The 23,870-nt window shown below is 35.5% G+C and overlaps 1 protein-coding gene across 1 annotated transcript in view; it reads left to right on the top strand.

The window, feature by feature from the left end:
• LOC114666084 (interferon gamma receptor 1-like) overlaps positions 1–23,870 on the top strand; it is a 73,178-nt gene that overhangs the window by 34,827 nt on the left and 14,481 nt on the right. Inside the window, exons 2-4 of the mRNA XM_028820820.2 lie at positions 4,566–4,737; positions 7,881–8,050; positions 10,669–10,832. Of these exons, the coding sequence (XP_028676653.1) occupies positions 4,566–4,737; positions 7,881–8,050; positions 10,669–10,832 (506 nt within the window). The remainder of the gene's footprint in view (positions 1–4,565; positions 4,738–7,880; positions 8,051–10,668; positions 10,833–23,870) is intronic.

Raw genomic sequence — 23,870 nt, forward strand, 5'->3', positions numbered from 1 at the left:
CACTACGAAAGTTAACAGTCCCAGTGTATGTTGCGGTAGTAATTAAAAAAACTTAAATGACTGCATTAAGTACAACACACATATATACTGTATATACCAACGTGCACAGAAGTTGTTTATTTGAACGGAATTTTGAATGACTCATACTACGTCAACTGAGCAATAATAAGTTTAACAATAATAATAATAAAAGCCTAGGATAGCTGGCTCTAGATAGCGTTAAGTGTCCACTTACCGGTACTTTGATTAACATTTCCAGGTGGTTTAGACGTCGGCTGTGCATCTGGGTCTTCCGTGCGGGGAGCCTCTTTTAAAAAGTCTAAACATTTCCCACAAGAATAACAAAAGCGGGCTAACTGGCTAAAATGGTTTCCACAAAATGGACAAAACATTGTCGCTTGATTTACCGTCACAAACTCCGTTCAATGTTCCCTCGCAAAACAGTTTGAATGACACAAAAGGTCAGCAACAAGCACTTCCTGTGTGTTGTACCTACCCTTTCCGTTTGATTTGCCGCTTGTAAATTTGTTTCGGGCCACTTGTAAAGTTGTTTTCTGAACTGTTAATTTGTTTAACCGCTTGTAAATTTGTGTAGGGATTTGTAAATTGTTCTCACTAATGTAAATTTGTTTTCTGAAATGTTAATTTGAATTCCTTTGTAAGGTTGTCTTCATGGTTATAAATTTGTTTTGCCCTTCTCGGCCACCGTACTATTGCATTTCCATAAATATTATATACTGATCAGCTACAACATTAAAACCACTTGTCTAATATTCTGTAAGTCCCCCTTGTGCTGCCAAAACAGTTCTGATCCTTCAAGGCATGGACATCACAACTTCTGAAGTTGTCATGTGGTATTTGGCACCAAAGAATCAGCAGCAGATCCTTTCAGTTCTGTAAGTTGTAAAGTGGGGTCTCCATGGGTCACACAAGACCTGCTATCTCGGACGTACTGTCACTCAGTTGTGAAGCCATCACAATCTGGTCCTTGTCAAAGTCACACAGATCTTTACACTTGACCGTTTTTTCCTGCTTCCGACACATCACCTTCAAGAACTGACTGTTCACTTGCTACCTAGTATATCCTATCCCTTCACAGGTGCCATATAATGAGATAATCAATGGTATTATTCACTTCACATGTCGATGGCTGAGAGGTTATCATGCATATATGAAATGCAAAGTTGACTGACTGACTCGCTCATCAAGAAAAACAGTAATTCCCATTTAGTTAAAAATCTGACATCTTGGCATGATATTGCATTAAATCCAGTAGGTATCCACAAAGAAATGGAATTTCAACAGAGGTGGAAAAAGTACAAAAAAACCCCCACTCAAGTAGTAGTGTTGTTTCTTAGACAAACATTTACTAAAGTAAAAGTAACTCGCCTGGATTGGAAACTATTCTAGTTAGGGCTTGAAATTCATTTTTAAAATCAGGGGGGAGGAGTCCCCTTTTCAATTTAACACACAGGGGGATTTTAGACTCCTGGGAATGTGAAAGTTGGGTTGGAGGTTCAAAATCCTACAGTTTAAAACAACTTTGATTTTAACATATTCAGCCATTTTTAATGTCACAATTTATTATTTGTATGTTTACAGTAGTTTATAAAATAGTAGGTAAAGCTGATTAGGTAAAGTTATCAGCCTGTCATGTAAATACTTATATTTGTCTATTTTAACTTTAATTGAGAGGAGGACGGGACTTGAAAAAATCTTTTGGCAGTAGTCTTGTCTCGTCTCAAGATTTTCTTTTATAATAGAGAGATATTATAAACACATTGTTTGCTTAGGTGGCATAGTAGTGCGGAATGACTAGCACTTCCACATTACTGATCTATCATACTAGGTTCATATTCAGTACCTGTTTGTTTGTACAGAGTTTGCATGTTCTCCTTGTGCTTCCTTGTCTTTTTTTTTTTTTTTTGGAGTAAGCAGGTTTGAGAATGACGGTAACTATTGTAATCTGTTTGTGTCACTGATTTTTCTTTTCAGATTCAGTTTAAAAAGTCCCCTTTTTAAAGAAGTGATAACTTTGTGTTTCTTTAAAATTTCTCAACACAGACATGAATTGTCAGATTTTGGTTTGTCATATAAAAAAAAGAACAAACCTGAATGCGAATTCAGTAAAAAAAACAAACAAACAAAAAAAAAAAATCAGTTTCCTAAATTTCTGTATTACTGGTGTGCAAAATATACTTCAGCCTGGTTTTAGCCTTCAATGTAACAAAATATAGTTGACTTTCAGGTTATTTGGATGGGATTAGTTTTACACTAGGAGGTGGTGTAATGTAATTGTTACTGGAGGGCTTGTGTAATTTTAGTCCCATCCAAACTGCAATTATTAGTAACTTTTAATGGAATGAATTCACATCTCAGTAAAAATTATGGTGACTTTTCTCTTGAATGTATAGAAAGTCAGTAAAAATTAACCCGGGTTAAATTAGTCCTTTGTGAATCATCATGACTGTAAATCTGTCAGTTGAACAATTTGAATGATATTGTGCATTACCAAGGATGGGGAGGGCAGTGAGTTGGCTTTCAGCCATTCAACTGAAGTTTTTCTTTAATATATGTTAGTTGTAATCTGACCATATCTGAATTGTCATGTTAAACAGACCTTGTGTTTCTATAAGACTGTTTAAAGTAATCACTAATATTTTTTTTTGCTATTGATTTAACTTGATCTGCGATGGGTTGGCACCCTGCCCAGGATTAGTTCCTGCCTTGTGCCCTGTGTTGGCTGGGATTGGCTCCAGCAGACCCCCGTGACCCTGTGTTCGGATTCAGCGGGTTGGAAAATGGATGGATGGATGGATTTAACTTGATGTGTATATTTCTGTAAATTTATGATTTAGTAGTTTACTGTTATTGTATTATAGTTGTAAATACTGTATGTAAGTGCTCTAAGCCCACAATTGGTAAAGTTAGCTATAAAAGAATCAGATACAGAGCAGTTCTTTTCATTGGCATTGCAGTACCAGCCACAGATATGAAGACTGCTTACCGGTAACTACTGGCCATTAGCATTCAAAAGATGAATATTAAAACTGTTTTACTGTTTGGGCTGTGTATGTTTTGCTTATCTTACATTACCTTTTACAAATGCTTTAGTGACTCTGACCTATTAGGAAATGTACAGTGGAGAATCTAAATCCTAACATTCGTATCTGTGCATTGCTTTACTCTGATTAATGTAACATCTGTGTTAACAACTAAGTCCTTTTGAGGGGTTGCTTTTTTTAGGGTTGAGCATTCATATTATATTTTTAAAATTGAAATTTTGTTTACCTGCATGCAGCACATTGCATGTTTCTACATTAAACAGCTTCAAAACTCTGAAAACACCTGTACTAGTGTTTTTAACATTTTCTTTTATTACTGCTTAATTGTGAGTGGGAAGATGTTAAAAAATGCAGGTCAGGCAAGGCATCTTATTTTAATGTACACCTACAGTATTCAGAGACATAAAGGCCACGTCTCATTTACATTTCACTGCAAGCAATGTCCAGTCATAGCTTTCATTTACATAATCTTAACTAGTCAGAGACAGTCAGTTGTGCACTCCTGTGAAACAAGTCATGTAATGTGACATGCCCACTTGACTCACTTTGAGTCCTATAGGTGGGCTATGTGTGCATGAGAGCAGACAACCAAGTTCCCAAAGTACAATGCATATAATACACAGATGAAGAATATGGAATACGGATGTTTTGAACATCAGAATCGGCATAGAGGCTTGTTTGTCCGATTTCTTGTGTTTTATGTACCACAACAGAATGGAAAGATGAAAAAAATGGCCAGTGATTGGGGCTGAACTTTCTGTACCTGTCAACCCTTTGTACAGCACTGGCTCCATCACGCAGCATGCTGTCGGCTGTCTCAAAAGTGGGCAAGCACGATTGTTCTAGAAAGTCGGGACACCTTTGATAAATGTGACAAGGTCTGATGGCATCAGTTAGCAAATCTGACATACCCAATGACTAAACGTTGTGTAATATGACAAATGGAGAATCACATACCACCTACTTAAAAACCTGTGTATGTGGTAAAGCCTATATGCAGTTAACGCATTTTGGAATACGTGCTTGTAATAGGCAAGTACCAATTAAACTAGAGACAAAAAAGTGTACATAAAGTGTATGTATTCCTGCAGTTCATTTCCAGTCCTTTGCTGAATGCTCATAAGCTTTGTAACGATTAAGTTCAGCCTAACCCTTCACATCCAAAACCAGTTTATGGCAAAAAATGTACACTGAGCAGTCTTGCTTTAGTGGATTACACTGTGTGGGAATGATACAAAATTTAACACTAGTCTTTAATTCAGGGAAGCATAATAACTTAAACCACACTGAAAAATAGGGAAGAGTTTGTGGAAGGATTCAGCATATACTGTACATATCCCTGCTGAAAACCCAGTGCAAAATAGTGACTGATAACACCACCAAAACCAATGCCCATCCAAAATACATCTGTATCATGCTGCACTAGTGAATGTTTTATTACTGTATTGTTTTTATCTTTGTAAAAATGTAATTAATTATGCTGATTGTTTATTTTCACAGGTAATGAAGATTTTCATTCACCCAAAAATTTGACAGTAAAAACAGGTAATGAAGGTTTTCCTTCACCCAGGAATTTGACAGTAAGGAGCCGTAACTTTACCACTGTGTTCTCATGGAAATATGACACTTTGTCTCCAAAGCCATTATTTAGCGTGAGGATGAGGTATTACCGGTAAGTGTTTTAATTTACTATTGTATGAGTTAATACAACAAAATTGTATTCTTTATGTTCTCTTAAACGAATCCATTCATTTTTGCATCTGAATAAATCCCTTATTTAAAAAAAAACACACAAAAAAACAATGTTTAATAATGGTTAACAATTACAAGCTTGAGGGAATAATTGTTAGCTTAAAGTTTACAACTAATAAGTTTTATATTAAACACACAAAATGTGTCATTTTGGATGATAAATCTCAGAAGTGTCAGGTTTCAATTCCTAGACTTAGCCAGTTATTGCGTGTTGTCACCAAAAATTGCTATGTTCCACTTTTCTTTGTATTAGACATTCTAAGAGGTAAAACCTTTTTCTTTGTTCTGTTTACCGTCTGTATTCATGTTTCACAACACCAGTTAAGCACCACATTACTTATTTAATATATTTGATATTGTTATTCAAAGTCAGGAAGCCTGAAAAGTCTGTTCTTTTACCCCTTTTCAATTTTTATCATTCTAAATTATGTGAAGGAATATCACTGATGGGTTTGTCAATATGCGAACTTGTGAAAATTCTAAAATGAAATCTGAGTCACAGTCTAGGCAATAGTGTTGTTATGTTGTAAGTTAAGGCATTCTAGTGTTTTTATTATTATTATTATTATTATTATTATCATCTCCATTTTAATACTTGCGTGCCAGCCCTATTTGTAATACACCCATGGGGTGATACCATATGGCTTAAAATTAATTGTAGCGGTCAGGGGCACTTTCCAATATGGGATGAGCAAGGATAACTGTACCTAAACTTAAACTTAAACTTGTACTTAAACTGTATCATTTGTTTAAGAAAAGAAAATGTATGTAACCTAAGAAGTTTATGTGAGACAAAACCACGGTGTAGAAATTAATGCACATCTTCCCTCTTGCTGAAGACTTTCTTAAAGTGCACAATCAACATGACTCCTAGAAATCCTGTTACAATTTTTATTGCTTCCTTTACATTTAAAGCACTTAGACATGCATATACATACATACATTAAATAAATAAAGAAAAGCTCATCTTATTGTACAAATACAAGGATGAAATTATTACAAACTTAATTTACCTGAAAATTTTCCTATACATTGTTAAGCACATTGTTTGTTGCCTCACAATGTGAACATTCAAGAGAATGTTCTATTGAGCTCTGAAAGGGACCCGGTACGTATGCATGTTGCCTTTAACCCCAAGTTCTGTTGGAATAATTACAACCCAGATATTTTTACTACAGTTAGATAAGCTTTATGTGAGGTTATTCATTACTGTAAAAAGTAATCGGAGTACGTAATGCGTGTTACGTTTAACATGCTACTCTACTGCTCTTGGACATGTTGCCGAGTTTAGCACTGTACATTTAGCTCATAAACATAAATTCTGCGATTTCTGAATATTAAATCAACATGCATGTCGAGAAACAAAGCCCCGACACAAATAGGCTAAGCTGGAGTCTCTAAAGCAGGCCAGTGTGGTAGTGAACACTGTTGCATTTACTCAGCAAAACCATGGGACTGTAAGAGTGGTTGGTTTGACAAGCTACACCCAGAGGAACCAGAGAAAATGGATGGCTGTATCCGAAGAGGAAAAGGCTGCCATTAGGGAGGGTGATCAGATGCGGACCAAATAGGAAACACATATGTTCCAAAAAAAAAAGCAGCAATCAAGTCAACAATTACCTCACGTTTCTCCGAAAGTTCAACTTGAGATTCATTTGAACACACTCTAGTGGGAAGGTAAAGATGTCACAACTTGTAGCTCTGAGAACACTGACAGCATGTGAACGCAGCAAAACTTACTATGTAGATAGTGAAATATTGTCTCAAATACAGAAATTAAATGGTTATGTTGAGAAGAAACTTTTCTGGAAATGGTAATGTTAAAAGTGGTGCATTTAAGGGCTGTTGTTCTTTATAAATTTTAGAACTGATCTTGATAAAAGTGTAACTAACAAGGTGATTATGGGTGCTACTCAGTGGAATGGCAGATACCATTCTTTTAACATTACTATCTGTAAGAAAGGGCAAGAAATATCATAGCATGATTTAAATTTAAGTTGCAAAAGAGGGTCCATGAAATAGCAGGGTAAGCTTCTGAGATAGCATTGTAGTAGTATTAGTAGTGTTCACTGTTAGTAGATGAAGCTTGGTCTACTTGAAGTTGCTTTGCAATAGTAACCTTTATATAAATTTATATATATATAAATATATATATATGTGTGTATAATATAACCTTTATAAATAAGTGCTCCCAGCACTTCACTAATTAATCTAGTTTTCAATATAAAATAACAAGCTTTGAAAATTCACACTAGATGCAGTGCACACAGGTTTCTTATATCATGTCAGTGGTTTAAAATTTATTATCTAATTTTCTAAATAAATTGTATTTTAAGCTGAGGTGATATGACCATGCATATTGGGTCCATTACTGGGAATATTAAGGTTATAGACAGAAAAGGCAGATACAATTTACATACCGTTGATAACAGATCAGACAGGCTTATAAAAAGCATTATCTACTCAATCACTAAAGCTGGAAATGTTTGTAAGTGTAATTTGGTTACCCACAAAGAGACTGTACAAGTAGAGCTACAAAAATGCATCTGTCAATTCATCTTTTGTTATTGCTATACCTTTCTGTTGTTGTACCTCTCATCCATGGCCTAATTGTAGAATTGGGCTCTCTTTTACCCATATAACCATTAGAGACTTGAAAGCTGCATTTAGCTGATAGATATTTAAGCAGTGCTTAGGGACTCCTTCATTTCTGTTACATGTTTATTTTTCTACTGTGTATGTTTGAAGACATTTATTTGGTGTTATTTTTTCTTTGTAATAGTAATTTAATTTTTTCTAAAAACATTTTCAACTACACTTGCATGAAATTCTACTTTTTTACATTATTGACATTCATATTGTATTTCACTGGTTTGAATTTTCATTGTCATTTTAGGAAAGGTCTCTTTACAATTACAATATCCTTATTTTTCAAAATTATATAATTTAATAAATATTATTTTGAAAAGCATAATATCATTGTGTGTTTAGCAGGCAGGAATTATTCAAGATAGTCTGAATTGATTTCTTAATTCAGTAGTATTTTTATTTTGTGTTTTACAGAACTGGAAGTTCTAAATATGCCCAACACTGTATAAATATTACTTCAATGGAATGTGATGTTTCTTCTTTGATCAATAATGTTGAAGACTATTACATTTTATTTGTATCTGCTGCTGTTGGCACAAACAGATCTTGTGATAGTTTCATTAAGATGTCACTACCAGAGCAAGGTAAGCCAAAATATTTCAGTCAGGCTTCAAGTAGTATCCTATACAGATCACATGCCAAAACTTGAAGAAATTTTGTTTAAACTGATTTTGTTAGCAAGTATATTAAAAAATCTAATTCTTTTCAATTTACTATGCTGTTGCACTCTTTCTTGAATAATGTTTAGAGCACTCAGACACATTTTACAAGTATAATGCATTATTAGTAAATTATATTAAACCACGCAACATATACATAAATACACAGTAAAACAGAAGTATCCCTGGATATTCAGGAATACCCCTTCCAAATGAGCTTGATGGATCGAAGGGCATCCTGTATTCTTTAATCAATTACTGTTATATGGCCAGTTGATAATGCGGCAATGTTAAACAAAAATTGCAGTCATCAGCATTGCTGGAGTAAATAAACCCCAGAGTGGGTCCACAGTCAGTTATAACAGATAGAGAAAACTCAGCAGTCAGTAAATAATGAGATTAGCCTCCTTTACATTATGTTTACCCCCAGAAAAATTAGCCAAAATTGTTGAATTTTCTTCAACAAGAAAAAATGTTACTATGTGTAACAGAAACATGTAAATGCCACAATGTCAACATAAATACGGTAGCAAAGGTTTGTCTAGTGTCCACTGCTGCAGATCGCAGATCTAGTACATGTCCTTCTTGTGATATTTTAAGACAATCGCCAAAGCACAGCATAATATTACAATCAGAACAGTAGAAGCATGTTTCTTTGTGCACTTTTCTTATATTTTATCTTTTGATTGCACATGAGAGGGTAGAAGTCAGTTCCTGATCCACACGATTGTTGTGCCCCTTATGTTATTGTAGGCTACCACAATACAAGGCTTAGTGACTTCCAAGTTTCCCCTGACATGAATAACAGTTGCTGCATTGTGAACAATCCTTACACTTTCAATCATGTTACTTTTTTGCATTGCTCCTTCTTGCTCTGAGGTGAATTTTCAGGTGACCAAATTCATAGGACATATCACAGTGCTTCAGTTGTACTTGGCCATGTGCATTATTTTCAGTTTCCTTGTCATTGTCTGTTGAGCAGTTAACATTGTAATCACTATTGCTTGATTCAACTAATAGTTCAGTTTCAGCTTGTTCTAAAATTGGTTTTGTAGCTTCTTCTTTACATGCCATTGTGTGTTTTGGTTGAAGGCTCCACTCCAGTAATGAATATTGATGAGTTACCATAGAGTGGCAAAGTATTTAGAAATATTGATGATTTTTTACAGAGTGATGATAGATCAATACTGTTCAGAGAGTTATTTGGGCTTAACACACTAAAGTGGATTATTATATGTCCCCTCAGATCTGACTTGGGGATAACGGTATTTACATAGAATTACAAGCCCAAGTCACACTCAGTGTGAATGCCAAAGAGGTTTAAAAGAAGCTTCCATGGAGAAAAAAAAATACTCTCTATAAGGTGTGTAACTGCTGAAATATATACGGTGTCATCAGGCATGGGTAAGACGCGTGTCAAAAGAATTCTCAGAGTCCAAGGGTTCGTTTTAAAGGTATTTAGTGAAAGGTAAAAGCAAATAATCTACACAAGAATAAAAGAAAAAATAGTTACACACGTAGAATAAAAGGCAAAAAAAGGAAAAATGTATCTTCTTTAAATTTAGCTTTTCTTGAAAAGCTTTAGTAATTTCTATACTTAAAAGTTCTTAATTTCTTCTTCTGTACGCCTTAGCATACGGTGCGGTACCTAAGTAAACAAGTTTTCTTTACTTGTTGTTTCTCACATTCAAAAGGCTCGTAAGCCGGTTGGCACATTGGCAAGTGCCCAGGCACGGTCACGTGCGATCACGGTTAAAAACCGTATGCCTCTACACCTTATACAAGGCAAGGCTATCACTAGCTGACTGAAGAATAATGTTTACTCCAAGCTGTTAGAAATGGTAAGAATATACCACTGCGAATCTATTTACGGGGGTTATAGGAACTTCCCGTTATTTATGCATTGTCATCTAAGAAATATTCATGAATCTTATAGAACAAGGAAAATGGCTCTTACAAGGTGTATAAGATTGATAAAGGCAAAGGACAATGAAAGAAAAATCTTGCAGAAATGTAAAATATGACTAAAAGAGAACCTTTCAGTATTTTGTGAGTAAAAGAATGGTCAAGGAGGAAGTGAATTGTATTAGGGACACTAAGGATGAATTAAAATGTACAGACAGTGAAATAATACATTATCTAAGCTAGCATTTTTCTGAAATGTATATGTATGAAGAAGTGGATGACCCCGCAAAGTAACAAGAGTAACAAGAACTTCCAAGGAGGTACTTAATGATTTTTGAAGTTCCAGAGAGAGAAGTGTTGCTTCGACTATAATGGCTGAAATCAAACAATCACTGATACTGGATGGCACTTCTCCTACAGTGCTTAAGAGTGTTAATGAGTGCAATATAAACCCATGGCACATATTTTTTAAAGTTCACTGTTCAATGGGGTGATTCATAAGGACTGGATGGAGGCAAATATCCATTTAGTTATACAGAATCTTTTTAACTAACACAGTGTGAAAAGGTCTAGTGGTAAATGTTGCTTATAGGTGTTTTAAATACTGCATATTTTATATAGTTTTATTTTTTTTATAGGTGTATTGGATTTTCCTCCAGTAAACATGACTGCTGATGGAAGAAAAGTTACAGCTGAATTTCAGCGACCTGATATAATGTATAAAAAAAAGCATTCTTTCCTGAGAAAACAAAATGAATTTGTATATATGATTAAATATTGGGAGAAGGCGGCAGAAAATTTAGTAAGTAAATAAAAGATTTCCTAAAATTTGTCTTCAAAAGTAATCTTTGTAAGAATATTAGTTGGCTCTATGAATTCTAGTTTCTTGAAACAATTGCAGTTATAAATAAAACTGCATAGCTTATCAAATTCAGATATTCTTGTATAATGCTATTTTGAAAATTAGTTGGCATCTTTTACAAAATGATGCTAAAACTAATTTGAAATGCAGTATGATCAATATAAGGTACAACAAATGCAATTAATTGTAAGTTAACATTCTGTTATGTTCAGGGATTTAGTTGTTTTAAAAGCTGGAACATTTCTGTTTATTTCATCAAAGACAGATATCACATTTTTGTGCATAAATTATTTGCAGAACAATGTGTCATTTCCAAAAATAACAGTGATAATAGAATGTACAGGTAATTACATGTTTTGGTAGACTACATAAAAACATGTTTATTTAATAGCATTTTACAACATCATTTAGTTAAAAATGTCCCCACAATAGGCTTGTGGTGGCTGAAATAGCTTCATTGGACATCCAACTGAAGTAATGTAAAAACTGCATTTTCTCTGCTCAAGGGTTAAAGCTCAATTGTAGTTCCTATTTCCTAAACAATAAATCTTTGAAAGAAGTACCAGATGGAGAGGTAAAATCTATGTTGAAGTCGAAAGCTGGTTGTAATAGACCATGATGGGTAAATGGGCATTGTGTAACCTTAGCTGACAATATACAGGGAATTAGAAAGAGGTATATGGTATCATCATAGTCTGTAGATAATGCAGCCATGAGGTTGTTTTTAGTGTAACCTAAATACAGAGTATGTGCTCATTCACAGTGTGCATAGCAGCTTACAGAGTTATTCTTTGGGAGATCTTTTCATCTTCACATCATTTCTAGATAAGTTAGGTGACTTGCTTGTTTTCTTTCTGGCATTTATTATCTTTATGGTTAGTAAGGTCGTTTGACTTACCTGGTACAGCTTCAAGCTGCTGATATGGAAGTTACCCACAAAAACAGCTTATGTAACAAAGGAGTGTCACCCACATGTCTAGCATTGTTGGAACTTAAGTAACTTGTACTGAGGATCTGTTTTGTCATCAGGAGTAGCCCTTGGATGTAAAAAAGGGGAAAATGTGCTAAGTATAGATATATATATATATATATATATATATATATATATATATATATATATATATATATATATATATATATATATATATATATATATGAAATAGTCTCGCTTGAGGTAAATTTAAACAGTAAGTTCATCAGTATTTGTGTAAATTTCAGGTACACAATTTTGTTAATTCTGTGGTGCTTTATACAGTAAGTGGAAGTTATTGAAATTTCCTTGAGGTTTACCAAATTTCAACTAAATAGGTCCTTGGGGAGCTGCTTGTTGTGGACAGACGCGATAAGGACATTGGGTTTTTTTTTTCTTTAATTTTATTTGTTTATACCAACAAAATATTGGTAAGAGTGGAAAAACTAATCTTGATGGTTGAATGCATATTCAGTTATATAGCAGATGATGTACTCAAAGAGGAATTGTAGATGTGGGCTTCATCTCTAAAATGAGATGATTAGCAATCAAGAAGAAATGGAGACTTAGTCCTGATATTTGACTGATGGAGCCTGGCATGAGGAGTTGGCAGTAATAGAGTTAAGATACCATAGTGCACAGTCTAGAGGGTGTGTCTCCTCTGATACTGAAGTTTTTCTTTCCTGCCTGTTCCAGCTCTAAATAGTACTGTTGGTTGAGTTAATAATTTACACCTTTTTTGTTTTGTTGCGTAATCCCATATTGCTTTCTGTATGAGCTTTAAATCTGAAACAAGATAACACCTCTTTATAAAGCTCCCCACATACAAGTATAGTATCTAGAATGCACAGCAGATTTATTTTCAGTCTAAAATGACCTGTTTAAATAGAACATTACAGAGAATTAAACTCAAATGCTTTGTTATTGAAACTCTGGTATTTCCCTTTTGTCAGAATGTTGTTGGGTTTTTTTTTGGTCATGTATTTAATGCTTCTCTTCAAATAGTGACAATGTTTGTATGTTTTTTTTTCAAATTCTACTTCCTTAAGCCATAGTTTTATTGCATTTTAGAGAGAGGATGTGAGAGGATGATATGGTGGTGCAATACGATACGATTAGGGTTCACCTCCCAGGTGCATAGAGTTTGCATGTGCTCTCCGTGCCTGTATGGGTTTCCTTTGGGTGCTCTGGTTTCCTTCCACAGTTCAGAGACATACAGGTTAGGTGGTTGGCAATGCTAAATTGGCCCCCGATATGTGTTCAGCTAGACGTGGGCAGGCATCTTGTCCAGGGATTACTCCAGACTTGCACCTGATCAAGGCTCAGCACTAACTTTTAAAAAGTGGTTGCCTAGCTTGTCAACCAGGCATTAGGTTTTAGTTGCTGTAACTAAAATTATATGCTTGCTGTTGTTAACAGCCTGCGTTTGGAGTAATTAAAATGTTATGCAGTTATTATCAGCTTATAAATGAAACCATGCCATTAAAGAATAATTACATCCTTTATTAACTGACCTAAATTCTATTTAGTTTTTTGTTTTACCTGCTACTTTACAGCATTCCAATCTGAGGGTGTTATCATGTAACATGAGGGGGAGAAAAAAGACAAAATAAACGTCAGCCCTTGATCTCTGGTATACAGAGTACCAACAATTTTCATTTTGTGTTTACTGTAGATCCTTAAAAATGAATCAAGCAGATTTGAAGGTTGCTTGTTCATGCAACTTATGGCAACTTTCTACAGAATACATCCTTCATTTACTTAATATTCACTGAATATGATTCCATCTTGCAATCTGTTTTATAGTCTTGTTTTCATACAATACTATGCACCAGCAAATGAAAATAAACTGCTTACGTAAGTCTAAACGACCAGAGTTGGCTTCACTAAGCCATCCCCAAACACAACAAAAAAACGTTTTCCAACTTACGTCCTAAAATTACAACAAAGTAGCAATTCCTTAAAGACTGTTAACAAATAACCAGAAACTTAAATATTTTTAAGACAGTACAGTGTTGTTTTTATTTTTCAATAGATTCATTATATCTAACAACAGAATAAAACTGAGTGATGTTAATTGAACTTGCATTAGTGGTGGAGTATGACAAAAATAAGCATTTCAAGTTTATCCCTTGACATTCTCTTTCTTTTGTCATCGAGTAACTTAAAACCTGAACTTATCAATCTTTTTGCTCTCTACGGTCTTGCATGGAGGAAAAATAAGCTCATGCTGCAAGGAGCAAGTAAATGTATTAGTTTATTAGTTCATAGGAGGTTGTTCACCCCTGAGCAGCGATGGTTCTGATCAGGAGGTTTGCAGCTGTGCTGCTACAGCACTGGAGGCATGTACTCTGAAGGAGATGGTACATGTGTCATCTCTGACCCATCACCTGCTGTTTTATGTCTGCTTTTCTACATTGTTTAGAATAATTTCTCTTTTAAGGTCCTTTACTATGTTTCTAAAATATTCATTCTTGCATCTTTTATTTTTAGTAAAAAGAAAGAAAAGTATTATTAGTAAATATTCCAGTTAAGCCACCAGATTCAAAGACCAAAAGACCACCCACCCCCATATGCTATAAACGTTGTTAAATATCAGCATAATCTGAAGTGTGTAATGAAATAATAAATGTTTTATCAAATATGTAACACCTAAATGTTTCTCTGAAGTCCCCCTGTGGCTGTCCTTTTCCTGGCAAGTGTTGCAGTTAGTATATCTTTCATCTGTATACACTTCAACACAGTGATTCTTAACCTTTATTCCTCCAAGGTCCCCCAGTGTTTCACAAGCATTTGTTAGGACTTCCTACCATTTACCTTGTTGTACTTCTGCAGTCTTAACAGAGGTGTTTGCTTTTGAACTTGATACGTTTTAACAAAACCATATTTGCCTCGATTGCAAGTATATTGCCTGCATTATTTAAATCATGATACTCAATTAATAGGATATTTAAAATTTTTGCAATTATAACATACAATGAGTGGGTGTTTTTCAGGGATAAATAACCAGTAATTACCAAGATAGATAGATAGAACTTTATTTTTCCCCAGGAGAAAATTTGGATTTTTACAGAAGCACTTAAAATAAATTCATAAATAGGTAGATAATTAGGTAAGAAAATAAATATACACACACTTTGGTGTGAACATATAAAAATACAGAATTTGTCACTACAGATATTTTTGATAACAGAAAAGGCTGGTTGCTTGTATCAGTCACAGAATGTGCCGGTGTACACCCTGTCCTAAAATGGTAATTTGTTTAGGTTATTTTGGGAATCCCTGGAATGCACCCATCCTGGATCCAACTCGCACCACCAGAGACATGTAACACAGCGGCAGGAAAGAATTGATAATAAAGACTATATTAAACAAACAAAGAGAGCAAAAAACAATTAACAAACCACTTGGTGTAAATGATGATGATCAAGTGAACAGCCTCCTGAATGTTATGCAAAGTATTGTCCTACCGAGTACCAGCTGTTACTGAAGATTTAAAGTGATTGGGAGCACTCCCCAGGAGAGAACATATCCAACCAAGAGAAAATCACACGAACAAGCAAGTAAAGGACAAGAATATAAATCCAGAAAAAGTTTAATCCAAGGTGGTTTTTGCAATCAGACTGAGGTTGAAGCATTAAAGCAAATGAACTTTGATGATCATGATCCTTTTCGGTGTCTTACAGTTCATTTTTTAAACGTAGCACCTCACTACATTTCTTCCTTCCAGTAAACCCTGCAGCAAAGCTGACATTGTCCAGTAGTGCATATTTGCTGCTACACATTACTCCCTGGGCTTATTTATTACTCTTTAAATCTATGTCTGAAATGCTGAAAATCTCTGTCTGTTACTCAGTTTCTCATGAACTACAGAGGTTAGAACCTTGAACTTGGTATTGCTCGAAAGCTTATGAACTGATAGGTACTGTTACTTCAGAAAATGTGAGGTGCCAACCTCTGCTTGTGGGTTTATTTCAGCAAAGTGATTGGTAAATGAAGTGACATGGCAGAAACAAAAAAACACTAGCAACTGAGTATCATGAAATTGCAGAGGCCAATGAAGTGATGACAGATACCATAATAGGGAGAAGAAGAAAAGGGACAGTGTGGTCTGCTGAACATCAAGTGCGGGATACAGAATGCTGGAGTGACAAAGATGTAGAATTGCACGTGATGGTCAAATTATATGTTCAGAATCCAGAAGGACATGACAGTTGTTGCATGCTAAACGGCTAGCAGAGAGCTTACTGTTGTTTATGTCTAGCTTTTTGTTGTCTTGATATGTTCTGGAAATTCAAAAAGTTAGAAGTTGCTGCAACCTCAGCAAACTGACCTATGCTCGTGGCTTTCTTATGGCAAAGTGATTGGCAAATGAAGTGACATGGCAGAAAAAAAAGAACACCAGTGGCATCTGCCGAGAATCAAGCAAATTGCAGAGGCCGATGATGTGACAAAGAACACCATAGGAGGAAGAAGAGCCACCCCATCTGCTGAGCATCAAGTGTGGGATGCAGAATGCAAGAATGACAAAGACACAGAAATGCATGTGCAGGAGGCAATTAAGTGACAAAGACCAAGAAAGAATAAACAGACAAGACAATGACGCACATAGACAAATAGGAAGTAATCTTGAATATAGTCTGATATGCTCTGAAAATTCTGAATATTTGAGGATGCTGCATCCTGGTGGCCATTTTTCTGGTGGGCAGATTAATTTATTGTAATAATAGCATGGTGCCCACATACCCATCTATTGATAATTTCCCCCAGAATGCAGTACATTTCTGTTCAAAGTTTATAATCAAGTCTACATATTGTGTTTATTGATCATCGAATGTAACGAAGAACTCCATAATAAGAAGATGGGAGACAAAAAGACTGCTGATATTTGCTGAGCATCAAGCATATTACAGAAGGTGCTCAGGATAAAGCAACAGGCGGACTAAAGGTTTCATAGGCAAGCTCTGGATAAGAGGGTTTAGAAAATGGATGGATGGATAATTGTAAGTGAACATTCAAGTGTAACAGAGTTAATCAGTGGTCATCTCATTAAATCACTCTTCATCTTAGTGAGGCGCTACTATATGCTGTCATTGTATGTGCCTTAAAATTATATAACCAATGTTTACATCTGTTTACAAAAAGCAGAACATTTTCCAAATGTCATATTTTTGTACAGCTGCTACCCATTTTAAAGTGTTACATGTCCTTTGGGTCAGTTTTGAAAATAGCTACAGTAGATTGAGCATATTAAAAATAATAATTATATATATATATATATATATATATATATATATATATATAAAATATTCTGTGTGTGTAGAAACCATACCAGCAAAATTGGAACTATGACTTTTGTGCAACCTTCCTAAAATTCCACACCATAAATATTATTTCCTCTTTCTGTCATTGCTTTTCTTGTGCAGTTTTTTTTCCCCTCTAAGTATTTTGATGCATTTTTTTGAAAAACATTCAGAACTGGGGGGTATTTTTCGTACGTCGCTTAAACCATCCGAGATCAGGTGCCTCATCTTGAATGAGTTAATGCCAGTGAAACTCATCCAGATAAGTCGGTTTTTCAAACGCAGCCGTGTATCAGATTAGTCGAGCTGGATCTAATCATACGAGATGAATGCGCGCGCCCGCGCTGAGTGAAAAGCCCATATATATTGAGTCTAGAAAACATGATCAGCAAGTCTTTGATAGGCTGTAACAAAATGACGAAAGAACGGGCGCATTTTTTTTTCACACGCGGCGCAAGACCTTTTATTCGAAGGACACGAAGAATTTCAAGATTTAATATACACTTGGGGTAACACTGCAAAAGCAGCCCAGACCAGAAAAGACGGCTGGCAAAAAGTGGCCGAAAAAATTAAACGCTAAGTAGTGTACATTGTACTTAGTGAATGCAGCGTTTCATTTCCTATGTGTCAGATTAATTATTATTTAATATGTCATAATTCCAGATCAAACGTGAGCACAAGGAGAACATGGGAACAGGTTAAAGTGAAGTACAAGAATATACTTCAAACTGGTAAATATTGGTATAGAACTATTTAAAGAATTGTTGACATGAAGAATCATATATAATATAAAAAACATTAATTTTAAAGCTAATAAGGAGGCAGACAAGCAAAAAACAGGTGGAGGTCCACGCGGTCCAGACCTAACCCCTGCAGAAGAGTTGGCTCTCCAGCAAAATGCCCATTGCCCTGTTTCTGAGGGCATTCCAGGGGGAAGCTCCTCCTCAGAACCAGTGGCAGGAAGTAGTGGTCACTTCATTTCAGGTAAAGGATGGTCATTGCATATATTTGTCCTCCATGTGTGCTATAGGTATGTTCCATATAGCCCTCTTTTTTGTTGGGTCAGTTGCAAGGAATGTCATATCCCTTGAACCTGTGTCTGACCAACGAGATATTGACAAAGGTCAAATATTTGATGAAGACACTGTGTCTGATTATTCATCAGGAGGAGAGGTACACTTTCCAAATAATGTTTGATCAAACTCCACTCTAATCAGTTCCATGTGTCCCAATCACATTTGGAAATCCTGGTAATGAGCATGTTAGGCTGATTGTGAGATTCTTTATGGAACTGTGGGTGTTTTTGCCTGTGTATTACCTACCTGCAATGGCATGAAATGCCTCTTTTATTGTCTGCACACGCAGGTGTCCAGGAAACACAATGAAAACCTGAAGGAAATGTTTCAGAGCCAAACAGACTTTACGAATTGCCTGGCAAACTGCACTTTTCGATAGATGTTCCGCATCGCCTACAGTATATAAAAAAGTGCCGCTTGCAAGAAACCTCAAAGCAATGCCTACTGTCTGTGTGGTTGTGAGAGCCCGACTTCGCCGAGTTTGACTTCGAATATACGGAGCTAATAAATCTTTGAGGTACAATATTCCCCCTCGGCTAAAGCGGTATCTTTCGTACAGAATTTCCTCCGGGGGCAATAAAGGATCTTGCCGATCGCGCAAAACCCTCTTTATATGAAATTCTCTTCCTATAATTTGCACACCAATATCAATTGGTCGCTCATTCATGAACGGCGAAGCCCTGACTGGATGACTTCCACACCGTCACTGATTACGTGTGTAAACTATTCCTTGTTTACGCAGAACAAACCTGCTCCGAGCAGGTTTGCGGATTTGGATGTGTTGCTATGACAACACTTCCAGCAAGAGTTTCAAAAAACCGACAGATCCAGGATCAGGCCAAATCGTCAACAATGACATCCGGCTAAGCGAGTAATCCACGTACGAAAAATACCCCCCTGGTATTCCCTCAATGTTTACAATTTTTAGCCTGAATTCCTAGTTTTTATTCAACATGTTCATATAATCACAATATTATAAATGTTTGTGTTACTGTAATAAGTGTACCTAGTCTTCTTGTAGGCAATCAAAATGCCCGTTTTATTCTATAGTTTTCTTTCATCTAAATTTAAACATTCTTTGGATAGTTTTAATCTTCAATGTGTCATTAACGTGTTCACTAATTCTACACAATAAGGTGCTATTCATTAATTCCTACAATTATTTTAACATTACAATGGATTTTTTATGCATATTAAAGCTGCATCAACCACAGTTTAAAAAAAAAAAAAAAAAAAAAGCTTGTTTTTTTGTTGTGTATACTTTTTAACCAATTGTGTAACGGTATTGTAATTGTCAGCAGTACATGAGCATGTTAGAATATGCAATCTTCTTTCGGTCAGATACTGTGAGCATATTTTGAGCATTGATTCAAAGTCTCTGATAGAGATGGAATTGAAGTTGATTAAGGCTGGAAAAGATGCAGGTGCAATAGGACAAAGTGTTAAAAATGAATGGTGTGTTCGGTTGGATGAAAATTTGGGTGAAGAACAAAGCCCTTTCCAGATTACATAAACATGGCCTAGCTCTCTGTCAATGCCAGACTTTGTATGCAACCAAACAATATGTATTGCTACATTGTGAGTGACATGTCATCGTCTGCAATAACATGACGACGACTAATGGACTTGCGCGAAAAGCTTTTAGAGCAGGGGTCCCCAATCCCCGGTCCGCCGCCCTCTACCAGGCCGCGAGAGAACTGGCGGCAACGGAGACCCACTCAGACTTTTCAGAACGCTTGGTGGGCGGGGCTTTGCAGCGGTGCAGAGAGAGGAGAGACCGAGGTGAGAGAGTATTACAACAAAGTATTGTTATTGTCCCGACAGTTTCCCCATACGACACGAGTCTATAGAAATCTCGTTACTACGAAGTACATTCAGCAGATACTTTTATTACAACGAAGTGACCTTGAAATGCTTGAATGAATCATCCACAGAGCAGTTACCCAAATAGAAACATTGTAAAAAAAATTTTCTTCGAACTTTCCTCGTACTGTTTTTTTTTTTTTGCTGTTTTTGTTTTCTGTGTTTTTCAGTGATATCTTTTGCTTATTGCTTGTCAACATTTGATAAACATCCATTGGAATTTAACTCATTGTCACCCTCCTATAGAAACGGCAGACACAAAAAAACAATAACAGTGTTAATGTTTGTGATGTGCAATCTGTTGGAATGAAAAATGCAATGCATATGTCTTTGTTATATGCAAAAAAAGAAGAAAAATCTCGGGTTGCAAACGTATGCAAACTGCTTAATAACTTAATAGTAACTGCCCTATGAACTCACCCCAAATCCTCAACACCCCCATCCAAACCCCATACGCACCCCACCGGTCCCTGGAAAAATTTGCTTCTAGTGAAGTGGTCCTTGCTGTCAAAAAGGTTGGGGACCACTGTTTTAGAGGACCTGAGGAAATGGCAGCATTCTTATCTTAGTCTTCTCACAAAAGAGACAATGCTTTGAAAATGAGTGGTTTAGTAAACTGCAGGATTTTACTTATATTTCAAAAGAGAAAGAGCAAAATAATTAACTGCCATGGCTTTAATTTTAGCAAGGGACTGCAGTTTTGCGCCTGTTATTTTAAAAAAAATCCCACATGGTTTAAGTAACTAAAATCAGAAAATCCTTCTTCTGTTTCAAGGCAAAAAGGCTTTCATCCTTGTCACTTTTATCCAATTGTGGTATTAGTTGAGAAATAAAAGTACATGATTTTTGCTTACTTTAAGAGCACAATGATGTGACAATCAGCTGTAGGTTGTAATAGCTGCATTTAAATTAGATTAAAAAAGATCATAAATCATTTTTTGATGAAGTGGCTTAACGTAGATCTGATTAAAGAATGGAGGCCTTGCATTCATCCTTTAACACTAAAATTACCAGAGCCTACAAAAAACCTTAAATCCCTTCGCTCCTCTCCGTCAGTGTGTGTGGGAGCTGTTAACATTTGAATCTGATGATTGTATATAGCGCAGAACTGAACACTCTGTACTATTCTTTCCTCTGCATGTCCTGGAGTACAAAAGAAACACCCCATGCACCCAAAAGTGGACACTGGCAAGATCGAAAAAAAAAAAAAAAAAAAAATGTGGTCACTGATTACAAGCGCAAGAAGGCGTGCGAATGAATATGAATAATGTTGCATCAGTGCCACAATGTTTTCTGAAACGTACTATACAGGTCATAAAATTAGTTATTCCAAATATATATACCTATGTCTCTGTTTTTTGTCAGTGTGGCTTTGACATCATGGACCATAAGGCGCATACTAATTCAGCATGAGCAGGAACACTCAATAAAACTGAATAAAAAAATTCAAGTGACGGTGACATACGAAGAAGGCAGATTCACCAGCGTTTGTGTGTCGGCCTTTATCCCTTCAGATCAGAGAAATTCCAGTTTCATTGTCTCAAAACACTACTCACATCTACAGTTATTCCCAGTTTCAAATAAAAACTAACAGCGTCCGATCCCTTTTGGGGTGTATAATGTATCGTGATCGTGACTGAGAGAATAAAAGTGGAAAAAAAATGCTAACTTTTACAAGTACTATAAATTTACAGCGGCTGTTACAGACACAAATCAAATGTATGTTTTTATTGTATAATATTAACAATAAGAGCAGCACACTACTCAAAATGGTAAATTTGCAGGGGAGCTGGTTTCAAACTTACGACCTCTGGATTATAAGTCAGCAGTTCTAACCACAGCGCCACGGAAGCTGTCATATTGTACTTGCACCTTTTGTGAAAGTGTTTATTTGTTATTTGGCCATCAGCCTTCACACATTATGCAGTTCATGTTTACATTTTGTTATTTATTAATAAACCATGAAAAATATTTCTGTTTTAACAACGTTCACATAGATTGTTGTAGACACAAAACACACATCAAATTATTTCCCCTTACAATTCTGGGTAGCTCACTCCCAGATAATCAATCAAGGCAGGTACTGGGAGAACTTCTTGCCCGTTCTGAGGCAGTAGGGGGGATGGTATAGCAGGCTGCTTGCTGCTTATCGATACATTTAGAAGACAAAAGACGCTGACAGAGGGGAGCGAAGGGATTTAAGGTGGGCCGGATTTACGAGTTTTTTTTGTTGGCTCTGGTAATTCTAGTGTTAAAGATAATGAGTGTTTCTAAGTGGCTTATCTGTACCAGTGACTAGTGTGTAGCAATAATAAACCAGGCCGCACCATAAATTCATTCTAAAATAAAATGTACTGAGTTTAGTGTTTTAAAACTATAGTTTTTGTCATACATGCCTATGGCCCAGCTGATAATGCTTTCATACATCAATTAAAATTCTCTAAAACGGCATGTTAATTAATGGAAGAATGTAATCAGAGAGACTTGCAGTTAGATAGTCCTCTAAAGCAACAGCCTTCATTATTAAAAACAATTTTCTTGGATTTTTTGAAGACTAAGTATTGTATATTAGTACAACAAATGAAATGTGACAAACATAATGAAAGCACAAACAACACACATTTCAATGGTACATGTGCGAATAGGATGCTGTTTCTGGTTAGGAGTATCTACTTTTCTTGCTGTTAGTCCAGTTTTGTGTCTAATTCTGTATTTGCACATATGCATAGGTCTTAGCAAAGGCTGATCACTTACACAAGGCACCTTGAACACAACACAAATACAGGAGCTCTGAAATAAAGGATTAATCTTCAATTAACAAGTCTGAGTTCATTAAGGTAACTTGTAATAAATGTAAAAACAGACCGAGATTTGGTAAATGAAAATATCAAGTGCTTGTGACATTTGAAGTTTGAATTCATTTTACTTGTCTTGTAATTATTATTCTTCTATCATTGTTAATAACCAGTTAATGTTACCTTCACATACTGGTACAGACATAAATCGTACTGCCACATATTCCACAAACCTGACAAAGTGATTATTTTGCAAAGCTAATTTTAAAAAATGTGTTGTTACAAAAACATCTTTAAAGATGAACCCCATACAAAAGCTAAAATTGTATTTATTTGTAGTGACAAAAAAAAAATTGAAATCTCATGTTTTCATTGAGAACAGAGGGCATTTATGGAGACCAACACTGGGCAATAGCACATAATATCTGAAAAATTACCATGAAACAGTTTCACACTAATTGTGTTTCATAATCCTTATGTCAGTTATCTATTTGTATGCTCACAATATGCATTTGTTTGCTAAAATAGTGTTAAATCAGCACAGATAGACGCATTCTGAACTGAAGATCCACCTCGGCCCTTTATTCATTGTTCTTCATTCTTCAAGTCAAAATGTTTTTGCTGTTGTCCCATGTTGGTCTTCATAGACACTCATTCTATCATAAACTTTATTGTTTTCTGACTGAAAACTTTATATTTAAAACACTTTCTCATCCATTGCAACAAAATACATGGAGTAAATAACATAAACAAAATTATTGTTCTTGGGTGGAGTGTTTCCTTTAAAGAGTTTCTGTATATGAAAATATCCTGAATATTCTTGGTACTCACTAATGCACTGATATAATAATGTTTAAGTTTTTATTTTTTAATATTCAAACTATTTTTTTTTAATGTGCTGAACAGAAAATAACTGTGAATAAATTATTTGCAAATGGAAAAATAAACAAGATAGTCCGTAATGATTATAT

The sequence above is a fragment of the Erpetoichthys calabaricus genome, chromosome 15, assembly GCF_900747795.2.
Source record: "Erpetoichthys calabaricus chromosome 15, fErpCal1.3, whole genome shotgun sequence".
In the NCBI taxonomy this organism is placed as follows: domain Eukaryota; kingdom Metazoa; phylum Chordata; class Cladistia; order Polypteriformes; family Polypteridae; genus Erpetoichthys; species Erpetoichthys calabaricus.